The sequence below is a fragment of the Babylonia areolata genome, chromosome 8, assembly GCF_041734735.1.
Source record: "Babylonia areolata isolate BAREFJ2019XMU chromosome 8, ASM4173473v1, whole genome shotgun sequence".
Taxonomy (NCBI): Eukaryota; Metazoa; Mollusca; class Gastropoda; order Neogastropoda; family Buccinidae; genus Babylonia; species Babylonia areolata.
In genome coordinates this window covers 38,574,451-38,595,719 of record NC_134883.1, presented here as the reverse complement: position 1 = coordinate 38,595,719, position 21,269 = coordinate 38,574,451, and the positions used below count along the sequence as shown (strand labels likewise).

At 45.7% G+C, this 21,269-nt stretch overlaps 1 protein-coding gene across 1 annotated transcript in view; it reads left to right on the top strand.

Moving 5' to 3' along the window:
• The window catches only part of LOC143285280 (voltage-dependent calcium channel subunit alpha-2/delta-2-like), a 63,193-nt gene that overhangs the window by 20,111 nt on the left and 21,813 nt on the right, over positions 1–21,269 (top strand). Inside the window, exons 3-6 of the mRNA XM_076592539.1 lie at positions 356–481; positions 1,915–1,974; positions 6,966–7,116; positions 19,472–19,661. Of these exons, the coding sequence (XP_076448654.1) occupies positions 356–481; positions 1,915–1,974; positions 6,966–7,116; positions 19,472–19,661 (527 nt within the window). The remainder of the gene's footprint in view (positions 1–355; positions 482–1,914; positions 1,975–6,965; positions 7,117–19,471; positions 19,662–21,269) is intronic.

Below are 21,269 nucleotides of genomic sequence, written 5' to 3'. Positions count from 1 at the left end.
AGATCACCTGTGGCACCCCAACGGTCCACAAGACTATGGGATAGGTGAAGGTGAATATCGGGTAACAGAATTAGAGTTTTCAGTACCTGCCAGGTGCACATCAACATCTTTTCTTTCTTTCTTTCTTTCTCTTTTTCCTATCTTATCTGTCTTTCTTTCCTTCTTTCTTTTTACATCATTTTTTGTCTTATATCTTGTATATTTTTCCATATCAATCAGTCTTCTTCTTTTCTTTCCTTTGTTACTTTTGTTTCTTCATTATTACCCCCAAGGCAAGTAGCTGGATTTGCATAAATGATGTGTGTGTGTGTGTGTGTGTGTGTGTGTGTGTGTGTGTGTGTGTGTGTGTGTGCAGGCTTTCAACAAGGACAACGCCACCCTGAAAGGGGTTCAGTTCCGGGATGTGGAGCCACAGAAGTTGGTGGAACAGATGGCGCACACCCTCTCCAAGATGCTCAGCAAGAAGATGGATGCACTTCGGGTAGAGTGGGAATAGTTTTATGTTGGCAGTTTTCGTCTTTATTTCTTTTGTCTGATTATGAATCAGAACACTACTTGATGAGAACACAAGTTAACTATTTTTGCAGTTTTCATTGATTATTTCTTTTTGTCTGGTTGGGAATCAGAACACTGCGTCACTGTTTGAGGTGGTAAGTCTGAAAATGAATGACAGCACTTGTGGACTGGTATAAGTGATGAGTTCCAGTTTTTAATCATAAAGTGGTTTGGACTTATGGCTTACATAATTAGATTTTAGGCAGTTATGGCTCATCCAATTATTTAAATGTGAAGCTCCAAGTAGTTTTGGAGGGCGCCATTCTGCATGAGGTTGTGACATCACAAGTTTGGAGACTCCATTTCGCTTTTGGCTGACTTCTGAAGCCAAAAATACTGTGCAAGGACATTCCAAAAGAAAGTGGAAAAAAATACTGTGCAAGGTCTGTGTTGGAATGGAATTTGATTTAGTTCCATATATGTGGAGTGATGGCCTAGAGGTAATGCGTCCGCCTAGGAAGCGAAAGAATCTGAGCGCGCTGGTCCAAATCACAGCTCAGCCGCCGATATTTTCTCCCCCTCCACTTGACCTTGAGTGGTGGTCTGGATGCTAGTCATTCGGATGAGGCGATAAACCGAGGTCCTGTGTGCAGCATGCACTTAGTACACGTAAAAGAACCCACGGCAACAAAAGGGTTGTTCCTGGCAAAATTCTGTAGAAAAATCCACTTCGATAGGAAAAACATATAAAACTGCATGCAGGAAAAATACAAAAATATTGGTGGCGCTGTAGTATAGCAATGTGCTCTCCCTGGGGAGAGCAGCCTGAATTTCACACAGAGAAATCTGTTGTGATAAAAAGAAATACAAATACAGATAAGTTTGAACTCAAGTTTACTGAAGAAGATTAAAATAAGGTAACTCTTAACCCACTACATTCCTAGACCAAGATTCAATTTCAGGACACTCAGATAGAAAGTCCAAATCTTTAACCACTCGGATGTTGTGCCTGTCACACTGAGCAATTGAAAAATACATTTTCGTAAAACTGGGTAATCCTGAACTTTGTTGAGTCTTTGTCACTGGATAAAAGTTTCAGACTAGGATGTGAGTGTTCAGGTCATGACAGGGATTTTAAACTTTTTTGCACTTTGTTTTCAATATTTTAAGGGTGATTAAACTTATTTCTTGTCAGGAGATGTGTGGTTGGCAGGGAGTGGGGACATTGCTAAGGAGTGGGGTGAGGTGTGGGAAAGGAGCTTTGTCATAGTTTAGTAAGTTTTTCTGCGTTACACTTTAGCAACATGTTTTTGTTGACATCACACATAATTTTTTATGACATTGTTTTGAATTTGTATTTAACATCTGTGTGCTAGGAAATTTCTTTGGTTTCAGTGATGAAATATATGCTGTGTGCAGCAACTGGTGGATGTAGCAGAGAAGGCTGCCAAGAACTACACCTTCATCGGTCAACTCCAGGTATAGTGGTTTTGAAGGTCCAATGCACTGCAATACAATGGAATATAAAACAATTCACACAAAACCTCAAGGTATAGTGGTCTTAAAAGTATCGGAAAGGACAGTTTGGCTTTACAGTACAGTAGAATGCAAAACATTGTGATACAATATCACTTTATTAATCCCTCACAAGGGATTTTTTTGTGTCTGCTCTTACATCAAGAATCACATTAACTCAATCATGTTGTAGTGAAGATGACCGGGTTTCCACTGATAATCGCACTATTTTAAGCAGTTTTTTAAAAAATCACAAAAAATCAACCACTCACTCTACAAACATAAAACACATACCAGTGGACAGATATAACAATGAATTTACTAAAAATGCTTACCTTAAGTGAAGGAACCACATGGTTTTGATGATATAGGTAATCCAATATGATACACATTGGCAGGAAAACAACAATTTTTTTTAACACAGGTAATCCACTTCATGCTCTGAATCCTCCTACACTGGTTCAGTCACACTCCTGTACTCTTGGTTTCATGTGCTTATGATACTATATATGCATGCTGCATAAAAAAAAAAGATATTTGATTAGAGTATATTGGAAAAAAAATTAACAAAAAACTGATTGCTGCTTGCAGTCTTGAAACGCACTGAAAAACATTTGCCGGACTGTACACTCATAGGAAAAAACACCACACATACCCTTTTTTTTTTACACAATGCACAGATTGTTCTCATCTATTACCATCTCCTCGGATTCTTCTCCATTAGTTGGAGAATCAGCCACTGCAACAAGCGCACGTGTTGGTGTCGAGTTTTGCTGACCGGTCATTCCGCCTTTGTCATCGTTAGTGTCTGCCACTTCGTCGTCAATTTTATCAGGAATATACTCAGAATCAGAGTCCGAAATTTCATCACCTGCATTGTCGAACAATCCAACAACAGCATCTTCATCATCAGACCCGGTTTCATGAATCAGTTCAAGTGCTTGAGCCATTCTTATATTCCGCATGAATCGGTTTCAGCTTGGTACCGCCATGTTGAAAACCATGTGCTGTTGTGATTTTGGGTTGTCCGGTTCATGAACAAAGAAAACAACGACAGAACGAACGGACAATGGTGTAAGGGAAGGAACTTGCAAGAAAAGTGTCTGAGTTATCTAGAAATTGTGAGTTATCGCCCTTAAAGTAAGATCAGTAACATTAAAAAAAGATCAAAATCTGTTGTAACAATGCATCCGACACGCTTTCAAGTGAGTGGAATAGCGTCAGAAATCGGCAGCCGACCAGACGTTGTTGAGTTAACATATTGATAAGAACATACAGGCATTAACACATCTGTATATTTATATAGATGCACAGCATAAGAGGTTAATACTAATATGATACAAAATAAAAATAGGCTCCATCTTTCATAGTATGCACACACACACTCACAAATACATATACACAGAGAGATGAAGTCCATTGAGCAAACAGGCTTCATTTTCTGTGGCAAAATTGCTGTTTCCCAAGTGATAAAGACTGTCTGAACCGGTTGGTAGCGATGTCAAGTCACCTTTTCCAGTCATCTTCATTATCTCTCAAGAGAAATTCAAATGTGATTGTGCAGCTCACTTTACAATCATAAAGCATATACTTCATTTTTTTTTCTGAAGAGACAAGTTCAAGTATTTGAAGATATCGCACGAAATCACATTGATACACTGGAGAACATTTTGCACATTAAGGACAGTTAATACAAAAAGTAAGCCATGTGTATACATCATAATACTACAGATTTGTTGGAGTGGAGACTGGTGTTTGTGTGTCTGGAGGAGAAAGGCAGTTGTGGTGGAGATTGTGCCTGGTGTCACACTTTCTTCATTGATTCTGAGTAATTGTATGAAAATGTAACTTTGCTGGTTGTGTGGGTGGGTGGGTGTGTTTGCATGAATGTATTTGCACAGGCTTATTCGTGTAGGGTTGTACTTTATGCATGCATGTTCTTGTGTGTATAATGTTTATTGTAAACAGCACAAACTCCCTGCCTGAGCTCCCTGCCTGGGTAGTGCAAGTGTCAGTTTGCGTTATTATTATTATTATTATTATTAAGTATGCTGAGTTGTCTGTCAGGTCAGATAGATATATCAGCTACTGGTAACATGGATCCCAGTACTGCGTGTCACAGGGTCGAATTGCTGGCGACTAAATCAGCACTCCCACTAGTTCTCTCAGGAGGATAGTGAGGAGGGTGGCTAGACACCCTGGTGGAAATAAATGACCCATCAAAGGGCGCCAGCTCTGGAGAGCTACCTGTGGCCACCTAGTTAAGGGAGTAAACCCTGACAGAAAATCCGGTGCGGGGCCCCTAAGGTGGTTGGATGTCAAACTTTGTCACTTTCCGGCAGCTCCTGCGGCTGTGTTGGCACCAAAACGTAACAGCCTTGCCGTTCCTTTGGATCTGTCAGCGAGGTGGAGAGGGGGGGACAAGCTGCATGGGCAACAGCCTGTCTTCCATATTACATTGCCCAGGCTTATATCCATCCATCCATCCACAAACACCTTACATTTGGTCGGATATACTCTGTCCATGGTCAGCCATAACTGAAGGAGGCCTACATGGCTACATGGCTGAGTTGAAGAAATAGCATGTTTGTTTCTCTGTTCCTCCTGCTTCTTCTAAGCTTACAGGTGTTACAGGGTTTTTTTTCATAAGAGATTGTGTTCTGAATATAGACCCTAGGGGTTACAAGGACTCGTGGAGAGCATGCGCATAGGAAATTACAGAGTCTTTTGCAGGCCTGCCAACTGCTACATTGTGAGTGGAATTTGCCATGGTCAAGTGCATTTTGCTATGCTGTTATGCTTATGTAGAAAACCCCTTGGTGAGATGGAAAAAAAAATTCCCCACCCACTCTCCCCTGGACTGATTTGAGAAGGGACATTTACAGGCAAACAAAGTGGGGTTCACCAAGTTTTGTCTCAACCAATGAGTGTTAACATTTCTAAATTTCAGCCAATCGTAACTAACTTCTCATGCAGCACATGAAAACGACAGAACGAACGGACAATGGTGTAAGGGAAGGAACTTGCAAGAAAAGTGTCTGAGTTATCTAGAAATCGTTGTTTTCTTTGTTCATGTGCTCCATTGTTGAATAGCAGTACTGCAACACCAAGTGCTGCTGATTTGTTAAGTCACCAAAATATTTCACCACAAGAACTACATACAATCCACGCTGAAATAATATTTGTTTTGTCCCTGGTGGAGCACAATATACCACTCAGTGAGTGTAACAGACCATTCTGGAAAGTAGTTTCATGAATGTCTCCAGCCAGCAGCAATGCCAGATCTGTGTGAGAACAAAGATAACTGCAATAGAGAAATATTTTTCACACGAGTTCATTGGATCAGCAGCAGAACATAGATAAATGGGCCTTACATTATGTGCACATGTTTGTGTCTTTTGCAGGAGATGTATTGGTGTGCTACTGACAAATGGCGTTTGCTGCTGACACAGTTCAAAATGTTTCTATCAAGTCTCACTGGGGGTTGGCAGGTCTGCCTCAGTAAAATGTGTCCATCTCTTAAGCATTGTTGGACTTAACACAGTTACCAGGACAACAGCAATGTGGTGCACTTGCTTACAGATGATATGTATGCCGCTCAGTTCCCTAAGTTGTTTATTGTTTTTCGTGAATGGAAAAAAGAGAGAAAATGACAAAGATTTGCAGAATGGCAAGTGATTAGTAGCATGGATGGTTTTGTGAAATTACTGATTGTTCATTCAGTATATTAATTTGGAAGATATATGTCTTCCATAATGGTTTTATTCTGTCTTGTTCATCATCTTCTTCTATCCCTTAAGTCAGGGACTGAAGGGGCACCACCGATAAGTTGTCAGCGAGTTAAAATTCTCTCTGTTCCTTGTCTCTGCTTGATCTGGCTTGATCTTATGAAAGTTTTCACAGATGAAAAGGCTGTAGCATTGCAAAACAGAATCACATGCAGCTGTCAGCAGTTAAAATCTGAATTGAATGGCACTGGATAGAAATAATGAAAAAGTGAGTGTTTTAATTTTGGGGCGATTTAATTGTGCAAACATATCTGAAGATTTTTTCATTGTAATCTTTGACTTGACTTCAGAATGAAATAGTGTGTGTGGACCTGGACATGTGTGTTTAAGTGCATGTGTATGCTGTATAGCACATTTGTGTGTGTCATTGTGTGTGTGTGCATGAATGTGGATTGGTGTGTGCATTCTTGTGATCAAATGTAACAGATAAACTGTTGTTCTTTGTATCTTACTTTGTAACCATCAAATCAGAAGGATAGCATTCTTTTTTATACCTTCGTCCTGTCACCTGGAAGTAACTGCCCTTCCAATTTTGTCATGCTGAAACAAAAAGTCAGTTGGAATCTGGCCTCAAAATACATCTGAACAGATATGCTTTCATGCAGTGGGGGAAAGACAGTGGTCACAAGTGGTTTATGTTATTGGTAACTTTTTTTTTCATGTAAAGCATCCTGAGCTCCTAGAAAGAACACTATACAGATGTACATCATTATTGTCTTTTTTTTATATTATGATTATTGTTGTTGTTATTATTATACCTGTTTTTATTTCTTCGTGTATGTGAATATGTGTGTATATGTTAGTGTGTGTATGTATCTCTGTGTGTGTGTCTGTATGCATGTGCAAAAACATGTGTCTCTGTGTATGCATGAATGCATATCTGTGTGTGCCTCTGTGTGTTTGTGGTATTTGTGTGTGTACGTGTTGCAGTGGGAATTCATTTGCAGCCTTGTGGACTAGTTTGCCTTTGGGGACCATCCCAGTGCTGACTGTCCAAAAGCCCTCTTGGCCAAGAGAGTGGGGATGTTGCTAAGGCAAGACACTCCCCACTATAGTCAAATTCTAATACAGATAGTTGAAATAGCAGTTGCCTTATATGCTGTTTTGATGGTCATGGTCAGACATGATTATCATCCATGCATGTGTTGTATGTGTTTGTGTGTGCAGAAAGAACAGGTGCATTACTACAACTCCAAGACGATGAAGAGATCAGAGAACGAAAATGAGGACCCTGTTCTGATGGACAGTGTGCGCTTCAAACAGAAAATCAACACCAGCTTCTCCAGCGTTCACATTCCTGTGGAAATCTATGATGGGGGTGAGTCGCACAGTGAGGAAGGGGAGCCAAGGTTAACTGGAGTGGGGAGGAAGGGAATGTGGGATGAAAGGAAGACTATTGGGTGTATTGTATAAATCATTTCAATGAAAAGCGAACAGTTTGTGGAGGGTGATTATGGCATGGGAGGGAGGGGCAAAGGGTCATTTCATTTATTGTGGAAATAATTTTAATGAAAATGTTAGTGCAGGCTTTGTATATGCACAAACTCAGTTGTATAGTAATATTAGCCTTGAGATGGCTTTAGTGGTCGGCAAGGTTCTAAGCACCATAATTTGTGTAGTAACATGCGTCTAACCACACATAAAATTAAAGGTTTGTTAATTTCATTTTACAGAAACTCACATTGATCAACATGGTAATCTTTCGATTGTTTAGAATAACATTCTTCAATTTTCAACAATAAAAAGGACACTTTGACACTTAAATACCATTGGCCAGCAAGTATGTCAGCATTTTTTCCTTGTAACAAAATTATAATGAAGTAATGAAGAACATGGGAACAAACACTCCAACAAATAAAAAAAAAAAGTTGTTTGCTTAACCCCTAGGCTGCCTATATGACAGTGCAAATGTGTACGCTTTGCTGCCACAATGATGAGAACTCATCAATATATTCTGACTTTTTCCTGGTTTGTATTGAGTTCATTGACAAAAATACTGGTAGCTTTAGCTTGGGGAATCTATCTAGATTCTATTCATAGCTAGAAACCCCATCTGCGTCATGAGGAATTCCTTGATTTGAATGATTGGTTGGGTTACTGCTGTAGTGTTTTGCCTGGCTCTTCGCTAGCTCAGCAAAATGTCAGACATCTTACTCGAGACATGCAATCGTGGTGCATTAAATCAACCAAGATTGCTTTCTTTAGCTGATGCTCAGAAAGAATTGAATCGGTTAATTCGAAAGAGAAGACAGTTATGAACTTTTATCGGATGATTTGATATAAATAAAGGAAGCAATGAAGATACTAGTCAAGATATGACTATCAGTGAGTGATGCCAGCTGGACAGAGCAGACAACAGAAAGTGACCGAATTATTAGCTGTACACAGTGTGAGCTATATTCTTGGCACTCGGCCAACATGGTCTGATGAGAACTGGATAAAGTGACTGTTTTAGAGGGATGGGAGAGGAAGGGGTGGAGACTGAGGGGGCGTGGCCTGACATCTATATGTTATCACTTAGGGTAGTCACAATATGTTGCGTATATGTCTCTTTTTATTGTGGTTTTTCTAGTAAAATTTTTGTGTACAGGTATTATCCATTTATTCTGAAAATGTATTATTGTGCATTACCTGACTAATGTTTGTAATGAAAAAGTTGAAAATGTGACTAAAAACAGAACACTGATTTCAAACAAATGCATGTCATTGAAAATATGTAAAATTAGAAAAGATCATGTGTTATGTATTCTTTTTTCATTGACCTTTCAGAAAATATATACTTTAAGTTTTATGGGCCTCTCTCCAATAACAAAGCCCACAGAATTTTTTTTTAAAGTATATACCTTTTTTGTGAAAAAAACCCCTGGCAAATAGATTTCACTTAAATCTTATTTCCATGGCAATGAATGGGTAAAAAAAAAAAGAAAAAAAAAAAGGGTGGTAGCAACTGGCGACTGGTCACCCAGCACGTTATTTGATCAAGCTCAGTCTCATCAGTCAATGAAAACTAATCTGTCCAGCTTTCTACCACAAGAAAAAAATAAAAGGCCTTTATATCTATCTAAACATGCAACTCTGAACTGTTTTGTACCTGATATTCAAAGATTATAAAATTAGTTTTGCCCTTAGTTCAGCTCGACATCCTCTGAAAAAACAAAGTATACAGATCTTTTTGCAGTATCATTTTCAAAATTCATGTACTTTTTGAATCAACATGGGATTTTTACAATCAGATATACAAAGAATTTAACCATTGTGGAATTGCACAAAGAGCACAACAACAAAAAGAGAGTGTTGACCATTTTCCAAATAGCAACATAAGATATTTAACATGAGGTTTGGTGTCATATACTGTACCATGTCAAACTGATGCAAACTAGGCCTATGGTTTGCTCTGTTTAGCCAAATTTTGCGCGGCTAACAGTGAAAAGATGCCCCTCTTAGTCTGGCCCGCTCTTAGCCAATCAAACGCCTCTAACAGCTATAAGCGCTGAATCATTCCTTTGGCCAAGGCTCTCCACGCCATCTTGTCAGGTTTTCGCTCTGTCTCGTCTAACACTTTTTTTGGCTATTAAGCGTTTTCATTTGGCCTTATTTTGTTGTATGCGGCTTGCCTGTATATTGTTCTTACATTCTGTGTACTCGTTTCGACTCGGCCCCCTCGATTCCTTCGTATTTTTCTACCTCTGAGTCGATCCTGTCTTTCCTTTCTCTGTTGGGGATCGAATTGTTCGCTGGGTGCTTACGCGCGGTACCATGCCTCGTATGCCATCCTACGAAGGCAGGGATCATGATGCTGGGAGAGATACTCGGCAAGAGACTCTCCCAGGCCTGGAGCTCATGATTTCTCCCGATAGGGACCGCGGCGATGCGTCTACAGACGCAGATCGCGGAGGGGACGCTCGTCCCGATAAAACGGTCATGAAGGGGACCGGGGGGAAAGGGATACGAGCGTCGCCTCCCGAGGTGTCCCAGCGCGAGGCAGGTGGAGGGGGGAGTAGCACATCCTCTCTTGGTGGTGGGAACTCGCGGCTGGGTGCGGACTCCCAAGGGGAGGCCGACCCCCGCAGTTACCCGGGTCCCCACACGGAGACGGCCCTCAGGGGCCCCAGTGCTGTTCCCCCTCCTCCCTTCTTGGTCAACCCCCCTCCCCCACCTCCTTCTGGGGGAGAAAAACATTTGGTTCCGGGGGGGGACCTCCACTTTGCCCACCCCGGGCCAAGCCACCCCAGTCTCCCCACGGGAGGGGATTTGGGGCGCGTGGCAACCTGCTCTGCAGGTCTTCCCGCTATCCGGCCGGTCTCCCCTGCTGGGGGAGTCCCGCGCGTGTCAGGCGGTTCCGGGCAGTCAGACCGCCGGCCTTTCGGCCTGTCTGACACCCAAGTCGGACCTGACCTCCCTCCGACTTGGCCAGGTTTTTCCCTTCAGCGAGGTCAAGGCGCCAGTGACCCTTGGGGCTGGGGTCACGGGATGGCTGGTGCCCACGGGTGGTATCCCCCATTCTACCCGTACTGGGGTGCACCTATGGTGCATGCTGGGTTCCCGGGAGGACCAGGGACTAACCCCTGGTCCGCTCCCCACCGGACCCAACCCAGCACAGACCACAGAGTGACACACACAGCCCCGACAAGAGGGATTGACTCCTCGTCAGGCAGGTCGAGCTCCTCGACCAGTATTAACACTACAGCCTCGAATCGGTCCTCTGTCAGCACGCAGGTGACCTCCACAGTCACTACGGCTTCCTTTTCAGGACTGACGGCAGCTGAGGGGCCCCGCTCAGCCCGTGGGAGCCTGCCGTTCCCACCTACCCAGCCCTCGGTCCTAAAAGGAGATGAGTGGGTGTTTGTCCCCTCACAGCACTCGTGGGTCCCTCTGGCGTCCAGGGACGCTCTCTCTGAGAAGGTGTGGCACCCACCATCCCAAGCATGGTTGGACCTACGGTCCACACACTCCCCACCCTCTTCAGGTGTCAAGGACATAACAGAGGAGACCAGGGTCCATGCTCGGGATCGCCCCAGCTCATCCCGCTGGGCTGACCACAGCCCACAGGACGCCCCCGTGGGTACATCCACTTGGGATGGCACCCAGCAGGGGATGGACTGTGAACAAGAGGGACAGCCCCTGTCTTCGGATGAGGACGAACAAGCGGATGAGCACTCTTCACCCCCATCCCAGTGCGACAGATGGAGCCCACGCCTCCCTAGGGACCAGCCTGAACCAAACTCGGACTTTGCTGAGCTCGAACTGACCCTCCCCAATAGGGTCACTTATGCTGAATCAGTCCCTCAGGCAACTTTGTCACCCTTAACCCTCCTACGGTCAGGTGACTCTAACTCCAGAACCACAAGGCGACTCAGAGTGCCAGAAATGGCTCAGGAGTGGCTTAATATGCCAGCCCGCACCGTCAGGGGTGCTGCTTCCATCCCTCCTCCAGGCAGGGAGTCCCTCTCTGCCCCGGGCGCTTTTGCCCCAGGCAAGTTCCTTAAAGATCCCTCCAAGGGAGGAGTGTGGTCCTGGTACACACAGGACCACCCTGCCTACAGGGAAGCAGAGCCCTCCGCGCAGGACAGGATGTTGGTCTCACAGCGCACCACCTTCCCCACCTCAGCTACTCTTCCCTTTAAGACATTTGCAGAGTGGGACAAACTGGCCCGCCGCTGCCTCCTCGAGGTTTCCACGGCTTATACCTTCTTTGACGCGTTCCTCCACAGAGCCAGTGAGCTGTGGGAACAACGTCCAGTTCAGCAGGACACGGAGTCTCCTTCCTCTGGCCTGCCTGGCCTCTTCTCAGACCCGAGGTTAAACACTTTTGGCAATCGAGTAGCGTCTGGTCTCACGGCAGCTGCAGACGCAGCTACCAGCCTTCACTTCAGTACTGTGCTAGCGTGGTGGGATGCTGTTCTCCGCCTCTCTAACATTCCAGTAGAGGAGAGGGCTGCCCTGCAGTCCATCCCAGCACAGCAGCACTCCCTCTTCGGCCAGTATGTGCCGCATTTTGTCAGCCACAGGGCAGAGACAAACAGGGAGGTGGCCTCATATTTAGCCCACTCCTCCCAGGGGCGCCAGGGTTCTATGCCATTGAAGAGACCCGCCACCAGGGCTCCTCCATATACCTCGCCTCCTAAGTCAAAGCTGCGTGGTCAGAATCAGCGGCAGAGGAACAAACCACCTCATGGCCGTCCAAGCCGTCCGGCCATGCCCAAGGCCAGAAGGTAGCACCCCCAATGACTGGGCCCCGATTCAGCACCGCCAGTCGTTCAGCCCCTCCAAGTAGGAAACTTGTCCCGGCACGCTCATCAGTGGCGTGCTCTGGGACTCAACGACTGGATTGTTTCGGTGCTAGAGTCGGGGTACATGCTCCCTTGGGTGGGGGACCGCCCCCCTTTAAGATCCACTCCTCCTCCTTATGTGCCCAGGTCGATGGAGCAGGAGAGCGTCTTAGAGAAAGAGATATCGCACCTACTCCTCATAGGGGCGATATCTCAACTCTTGGACCCGGGCCCCGGTTTTTACGGCTGGTTGTTCGTGATTCCAAAGGTCTCCCCCCTCAACAGATTCCTCCCCAAGATGAAATTCAAGATGGACACACAGGCACAGATTCGGGAGACCATGCAACGGGGCGATTGGGCGACGTCCATCGATCTGAAAGATGCTTATTTCCATATCCTCATCCACCCGGCATCCCGCCGGTACCTGAGGTTCGTGTGGAGGGACAGAGTGTTCCAGTTCTCTGTCCTCCCATTTGGTCTGTCCCTTGCCCCTTTCCTGTTTACCAAGGTGGTGCGGGAATTGGTGTCAATCGTCCGGTCGGAGTCCATTCGGCTCTGTGTGTACCTGGACGACTGGCTTATTCTGGCCCAGTCATACAGCCAGACTTCTAGACCTGTGCTCCCAACTGGGCTTCATCACGAACCAGGAGAAATGCGATCTGTCCCCGAGCCAGTCCTTCGACTTCTTAGGGATGAGATTTAGTCCAAGCGCCCGCTGAAAAAGCTTGTTTTGCGTCATAAAGTTTTTTTCTTTGGCGATTCTAACTGAGTTTTCATTGCTGATTTCAAATCTAATGGAGGCCAGACGCTAAACTTTGGGCATTATTGTCTAAAAGTGAAAATCCAAGATGGCCGCAATTGAATTAGAGTGAAAGATGTTGTGATGGGTATCATGCTTTTAAAGACATAAAAAATGTACAAACTTAGTTAAATAGCATGCAATGAAAGAAAAGTAATCACACTTGATGAAATACACATCAAATATTCGATAAAATGGCTACTTTAGAGAAATAAAGATGGCCGCCATCTAGTTTTCATATAATGTGCTGATCCGCAAAACACTTGAAACCGTTGTATTAAAATCACTTAAATTGTTTAACAGGGAGAAAACACTGGAACACTCACCAGTGTCTGCTGCTAGTTCTCACATCAATAGTGGCTGAAGGGTGTCTGAAGACAGGTCATGTATCCTCATAGTAGGGCGGGGCAATGACAGTCATTGGATTATTGCAGGCAATTGTTCCTCTGCATTTGCAAAATGCTGTACATGTAACAGACATTTTGGTGCAGGTGCACTGTACTGTGCTGCACCCAGTTTTACAGCTGCATCTGACCAAATTGAGAATTTCATCAGGAGCTGGCAGCTGAGCATCAAGTCCAAGGGCTGGGTGGAGTGTTAACTGGTGTAGCTGCCATCCGTACTCAACAGGATCCAGATCAGGAGGAAATGGCTCCCCTGCCGCTTGCCACAGCACAGCCTGAAAATGTGCTCGTTTGATGTGGGCCTGAAAACTTGCCATTGTCGGAGGAAGGCTACTCAGTTTTGGGGGAATGTGTCTCTTTCCAGCAATCCTCTTCCTGAAAATGTTGGCTCGAACGGTGTGCAGATTGGCCCCTGACTCGTCCCCATAGAGCAGATTAGTGAACTGAAGGCATGTCTCAGAGATTTCCTGGAAAGGTACAGACATCTTCCCAAGCTTCAGTTCACCAGAGAATACTTCAAGCTTCTTGAGGACTGTCATCTTTCCAATTCCAGCAAAGGAAGAAACTGTCACAACCAGTCAGTGCATGAACTGCCAGCAGATTAGGCATTATGGTTGCATGCTGTCTGATAACGTCGTTGACGCTTATGACATTATGTGTGGATGTGCACGACTCGATGGACAGAGTCATATTTTGGGACAGTCCTTTGGTCTTCATGTGGAGATGATGTGCCAAGATGATGAGTACATCGGTGTCATCAGAAACAACCCTGATGTTCCTCTGTCCTAATGACGATTCGTTGATGACATGAAACGCCATCAGCACATCAGCTTCTTCATGATAGAGAGGGTCTTGCTGAAGTCCAGACCCCATGTGTATGGGGTGTGGGTCTGGCCCAGTGATGACAACATCTGTTCCTGGTGGAGGCTGCATGCTGCAAAGCCGATGTACGATCATTTGTATCAGTTGTTCCTTGTTGGCTGTGACTTTCAGCACTTTGCTGTGGCAGAGGCGACTCTTCAGTCAGGTTGTACACACGACTAGTCCCCTTCTGACGGGCGGTTCGACAGCATGATTTTGTGCTCAGTTTGTAGTATCTGTCGAAGACCACATGTGACACTGGTGCTGCCTGAACTCGTCGCAAAATGGTGGCAACTGCGGCTGTGATGAAAGCCGAGACTTTAACTGGAGCTGCAGGCCAAGGTACTATCCACAAAATTGCACAGCCATCCAGGATGACAACAGTGGGAGGTTCTTGGTTGCGAACACCAGACAGAATCTGTATTTTGTTCTTCAGAGCAGCCTTGCTAGTTGTCCTCATGTCACCATTCTCATCAAAAAGGGCTGTAGATTGAAGAGCTAGTTCATGGGAAAACAAAGTCTCAATGGAAATGGATTCCCTGGAAGTCGCCATAATGGCAAGAACGCGTGCATATATGAACTCAGTGTCAATAGCAGTGTCCACTTAGCATGTTTTGCAGTCACTTTCATGACTGCAGCCATGTTCTTCACTTTCTTTGTGAGCTTGAGATGGAAACTGGTAGGCCATCTGCCCTCAAACGCCTGTTGTTCTGCAGCACCAATCTCTACTGCCTCATGGACATTGACAGTTGGGTCATCAATGACACAGCCAGAAAACACGTTGATGAGGCCTGTGTCAGGATGTTTGCTGGTGTCCAGGATGTCAATGCAGGTAGACAATGTCTCTCGAATCTTTGCTCGGTCAGCAGCATCCTCCTTGATGCGTGTGTGACGCTCTTCTTTGTGTGTGTTGACAACTGTCTGAACATCCCCTTCTTTGATTTCCTGGAGGTCGTTCAATAGCTGGGTCAGCGTACTTTGTGAAAAGGCCCAGATGGCAAGGGTGGATTCATTGAGAGTGGAGCCTATGATTCCTGAAGGCCCATGGCCATAGCGCATGTAGGTCGTCTCAATGAAGAGATCTGACCAAACTCTATTCCACAGGCCGTCTTGATGGTGCATGACATGTTCCCCAGCCATGAATCTCTTCAGGACGGCTGGATGTAGGCGCTGCATGGATCGGAGGTAGTACAGACCGTAGCGAGCATAGTTGACGTGTCCAGAGGCAAAGAAGTAGGGGAGCATCTTTTCCACAGCAAACAAGTGAAGAGTCCAGTCAGCTTCTCTCTCAGCCCAAACAAAGGCCATCATAATGAACACTGGGTCAATGAGGCACTCAACCCAAAGTCTTGCGTTTTTACTCTGGGTGCTTTTGGTCATGAGACGTTGCGTAAGTTCAGCCATGGTGTGCACGTCAGTGTTGGAGAGAATGGGTCGTAGTAACTCCTCAACAAGAAGTCTCAGTGCTCTCACATTTCGTGGGTATTTTTTCCCTGTCAACATTTTTGGCACCCCCACAAATGCTGAACCAAGTATGTCTTCAATGCCGCTTCCTCCCATCAGGTACCCCACAGCACCAACAAAACTCATCAGCATGTGCATACCACCAAGTCTTGGGATGAACTTCTGAAACTGTTCTTTGCCAACCCATGTGATGTGGACAAGTTCTTTGTACAACTGCTGGTCACTGGTGAATATTGTCCATTCCTAGCCAGTGAGCTGTGTCAGACACTGGGCTTCAGCCATGGCTGTCTTCATGGTGTCTGGCTCAGATGGGATCATGTCCAGGAATGGGCTGTACACCACATCTGTCTTAGGTTGGGGTTGTTGTCCTGCACTGCGGGCACGTTGTGTGTTATAACCTCCATACTCGGGTCCCGCATCTTCTCCGAGTACCTGTTTGAAAAATGACAGGTCTTCAGTTGCAATTCTGTTGAGAGAAACCTGTCGTGTGGCAAGAAAGACCAGAGATGGGACATGTCGCAGGCAGTGTTCTTCTGGCATAAGTGGTTTCTTGTTTCCCGTGTACCGTTGAACTGCAACATCACCAAGTGTCAGATGATCGGACTTGGTTTCTGTTTTGCTGAGACGCCTGATGGTGGGAATATCCTGTATTTCACACACCTGCTCTGACATCGTGCGACCTTCCGTGATGATGTAGTTTGACGCTCAACTCTTTTGTTTTTAGTACATGGAGGTGTGTTGTGGCGAAGCATCGTCTGCTAGCGCGCGCGTTCCTTAACCAGCGGAGCCCATATATCACGAAGGGGGGAAGCAGGCCGCGCTGTGCAGATTTCTGTGCCTGTGACATCACTGCGAGAGAAGCTGATAGCATTAGCACCCCTGCACGAATCTAGGTCGACTCATCCGTGAGTCGCTCGGTCATCATTCTTGCATGAGAGGGGTTGGTGTATTTCATCCAGCAGAAAAAAATATGCCCATAAGATACAAGTTGGCCCCCGACTGATATGAAGTCTAGAGACCCCGAGGAAGCAGAATCACCAAAGAAAAAAACTTTATGATGGAAAACAACGTTCTAGTACTTGTACATAGACTCGGCTCTCGGACTAATTCGACACGCGGTCTATGATAGTCTCTCCGACGCCAGATCGGTGGGACCGTCTGGCAGGCCTCCTCAACCACTTGCGCCATTCCTCCCAAGCAACAGCGCGGACACTTTCTTCCCTCCTGGGCATGATGGGAGTCCATGGCACCTCTCATCCCTCTGGGCAGGGTTCTCAAGCGCCCTCTTCAGAGGGCACTCAGGCTACGGTGGTCCCAGAGCACTCAGCCATGGGATACCCGGATATGTCTGGGCGAGTGGTTCCTCAAGGTGACGTCAGAGTGGTTAACCACCTCCTCTTCTGACACAGGGGGTGCCCATAGCCCCACCTACTCTTCAGGTGGCACTATTCACAGACGCCTCCTCCCTGGGCTGGGGAGCCCACATGGACTCACTCCATGCAGCAGGGACTTGGTCCCCGGAGGAGCGCCTATGCCACATCAATGTTCTGGAACTGGAGGCAGTTCGCAGGGCTCTCCAGCACTTCATGGCGGAGGCCAACGGCAAGACCATTCGCTTGTTCACGGACAATACAACAGTCGCATGTTACGTGAACAAAGGGGGGGGGGGGGGGGAGTGCACTCGGCAGACCTCTCTCTGCGGACCGAGGCTCTCCTCCGTTGGTGCCACAGCAAGGGCATTGCACTTTCAGCGAGACACATAGCAGGGAAAGACAACATTTTGGCAGATGCTCTCAGCAGGTCCAAGAGTGTCATACACATAGAGTGGACCCTGGACAAGGACACCCTGCAAGGAGTGTGGGAACAGTGGTTCCGGCCGATGGTGGACCTGTTTGCGACAAGGTTCAGCAAGAGACTTCCCACTTACGTCTCTCCGGTCGCCGACCCAGAAGCATGGGCAGTGGATGCTCTCTCTCTAGACTGGAGCAGTCTGATTGCCTACGCGTTTCCTCCCTTTCCAATCCTGTCCAAGGTGATACGGAAGGCCAGGTTGGAACGCCCACAGCTGATCCTCATTGCGCCGAAATGGCCAGCCCAGCCCTGGTTTCCGGTCCTTCAGTCCCTGACACATGTTCCACCACTGGAACTGGAAACCAAACCTCATCTGCTGAGGCAGCCTCGTTCGGGCATTCCTCACTCCAATCCTCAAATGCTCCACCAGCACGCGTGGCTGCTGTGCGGGCGGAACTGTCAGCATCACCATTGAAGTCTTCCACCCCTCGGTCAGCCTCTGTGTCGGCCGCGCTGACCAAGGGGGGTGCCTCCTCCGACCTCCTCTCCATAGTCTCCAAAGCCAGGAGGGAGGGAACAGAGACCTTGTATGACTTTCGCTGGAAGAAATGGCTGAGTTGGTGTACAGCTCAGAACATTCCTCCTACTAACCCTACGAGCATGCAGCTGGCCAACTTTCTGGCTCACTGCTCCTCGGTTCTCAACCTGTCTGCTAGTTCTGTGAGAGGGTACAGGTCTGCCATTTGTACCACTATCAAACAGCTAGGTGGTCCCGCTTTTGAAGCTGATTTCCTGCTCAGAGAGGTGGCTAGGGGCACCTCTCTGAAGGAAGCTAGGAATCCCAGAAGAGTGCCCCTCTGGGACTTGTTCCTGGTGCTGGATTTCATTCGAAAACAGCCCTTTGAGCCATTGGGGACTATTCCTTTTGACCTGCTCACTCTCAAGACCACTTTCCTTCTGTTGCTGGTAGAAATGAGATTCATGGTCTTAGTGGTATGCCACGAGATCTAGCATTCCACAGAGATGGTTCCATCACTCTTCGTTTCCTTCCAGAGTTTCTGGCTAAGAACCAAGACCCCAAGGTCCCTTCCCCCTCTCTGAGGGTCAGACCTTTGTCTGATATTCTTGCCCAAGATGATGAAGATAGGCATCTCTGCCCCGTTCGGTGCCTCAAATACTATTGGGATAGGTCTCGCCATAGGCGTTCTTCTCAGAGGCGCCTTCTCATCTCCCTCAATGAGAATTACAAGAAAGATATCGCTGCAGGCACCATTTCCCGCTGGGTTTCCCAAGTCATTCGTACAGCCTACTCTCATGCACACAAGGATATCAGTTGTCTTAATCCCAGAACACACGAAGTGCGGGCCATAGCTACTTCGGCTGCTTTCCAGCACTCGGTACCACTGCAGCATGTCTTGGAGGCAGCCTTCTGGCGGTCTGAGAATCCCTTCATCAACTTCTACCTCCGGGATTTCCGTATGACCAGGGCTGACGGTTCCAAGGGGATTTCCTTTGTCGCGGCTAACACTGCCGTCTCAGTTTCAAGGGCTCCCCTTACGAACCAGTAGGCGTTGCCCTCCTCCATTTGCTTTAAATTCTGCATCAGTTTGACATGGTACAGTATATGACACCAAAAGGAGGAGTTTGTATTATACTCCATGTTTGGTGTTTACATATACTTACCATGTCAAACTCGAATGCCCGCCCGTCCGTCCCCGCGTCTCCGCCGTGGTTCTCATGGGGCATTTTCGTTCATGGCCACGGAATGATTCAGCGCTTATAGCTGTTAGAGGCGTTTGATTGGCTAAGAGCGGGCCAGACTAAGAGGGGCGTCTTTTCACTGTTAGCCGCGCGAAATTTGGCCAAACAGAGCAAACCATAGGCCTAGTTTGCATCAGTTTGACATGGTAAGTATATGTAAACACCAAACATGGAGTATAATACAAACTCCTCCTATTCTAACTAGTGTCCTTATTTCACACATAAGATATTTAACCTGAGGATATCTAACCAGTGCCCATAGCTCACACCTAAGGTATCTAACCAGTGCCTGGAGCCTCACACAAAATGTTTTTGTCCCAACAGACACAGAGATCCTGAATGGCCTGAAGTGGACTGAGGCCCTGGACAAGCAATTCAAGTTGAACTATGAAAAAGACCAGGAGATCCTGTGGCAGTTCTTTGGCTCCCAGTCTGGCTTCATGCGCACTTACCCTGCGAGTGTGTGGAATACTCACAATGAGGTGGACCTCTTTGATGTGCGCCGTCAGTCCTGGTGAGAGTTGTGCTACTGTTTGCTGGTATAGTCATAAAATGTTTTGAGAGAGAAATTATTACTGTTATTCTTAACCCCTAGGCTGCCTATGTGATGAGATAACTCGTCAGCGTAAGCATGTACGCTTCGCTTCCAAAGTGACGAGATAACTCGTCATTGAAATATTCTGACTTTTCCCTGGTTTGCATTCAGTTCGTTGACAAAAATACTGGTAGCTTTAGCTTGGGGAATCTTTCTAGATTCTATTATAGCTAGAAACACCATCTACATCATGAGGCAGTCCTGTATTTGAACGTTCTGGTTGGGTTACAGCTTACTACTGCAGTGTTTGCCTGGCTCCTCTCCTCGCCCACTCAACAAAATATCGGACTGATGCCATGCTCAAGACATGCGATCGTGGCACACTAAATCAACCAAGATTGCTTTCTTTAGCTGATGCTCAGAAAGAACTGAAGCGTAAATTTGAAGAAGACAGTGATGAACATTTATAGGATGATATAATAGAAAGTGAAGGGAGCAGCCAAGAGAGTGGCCAAGATTCAACTATCAGTGAGTGATGCCGGCTGTACAGCTATAGCAGACGACAGAAAGTGACCGAATTATTAGCAGGACACATTGTGAGCAAATTTCTTGGCACTCAACCAACGTGGTCTGATGATAACTGGATGAAGTGACTGTGTGAGAGGGGTGAAGAGGAAGGGGTGGAGACTTGAGGGGGCGTGGCCTCACATCCATATTATCACATGGAGAAGTCACAATGCATTGTGTATCTGTCTTTTTTTTTTTATATCTTTTATTGTGGTTGTTCTAGTATAATTTTGTGTGTGCAGATATTATCCATTTGTCCAGAAAATATGATATTTTAGTGCAAATCACCTGACTAATGTTTGTATTGAACAAGTTGAAAATGTGACAAAAAATAAAACACTGACTTGAAAACAACAGCATGTCACTGAAAATATATAGAATGGGTAAACATCGTGTGTTTTGTATTCTTTATTCATTTACCTCTAACCCTTTCGCTGCCAGGAAAATAAGTGAAATCTATTTGCCAGGGTTTTTTCTCAAAAAAACGGGTATAAATTTTCAAAAAAATTCTGTGCTCTTTGTTATTGGAGAAAGACCCATAAAAGTATATATTTTCTGAAAGGTAAATGAATAAAGAATACAAAACACATGATGTTTTCTAGAAAATAGCATTCTTTGTTGATTCCAAATCAGTACTGTATGCTCTAGAATTATTTAGCCATGAAACAAGACCTGACTTAGTTATTGAGGCAAATCATTTGGTACATTTTTTGAGGATTAAATGGACTGAGATCAATTTTTGTTGGGTGCCTTGTCATGTGGGCATTCATGGCAAAGAAACTGTTGATAAAACAGCTAAAAGAGGAGCACAAGATGCAGAAAAATCGACAAAAATGCATGTCTGTCTTTCTGTAAAAGAGGCATACACTTTGTTAGAAAAATCAGCATGGGGTCAATTTCATAACCAATGGAAGGAAAAGTTTTTAAAACATAATGGGACATGATTCCCTGAGAATATTATTAAAGAAAAGATACCGAATCCATCAGCTTGCTAAACAAGATTAATAACCTATACTTTCT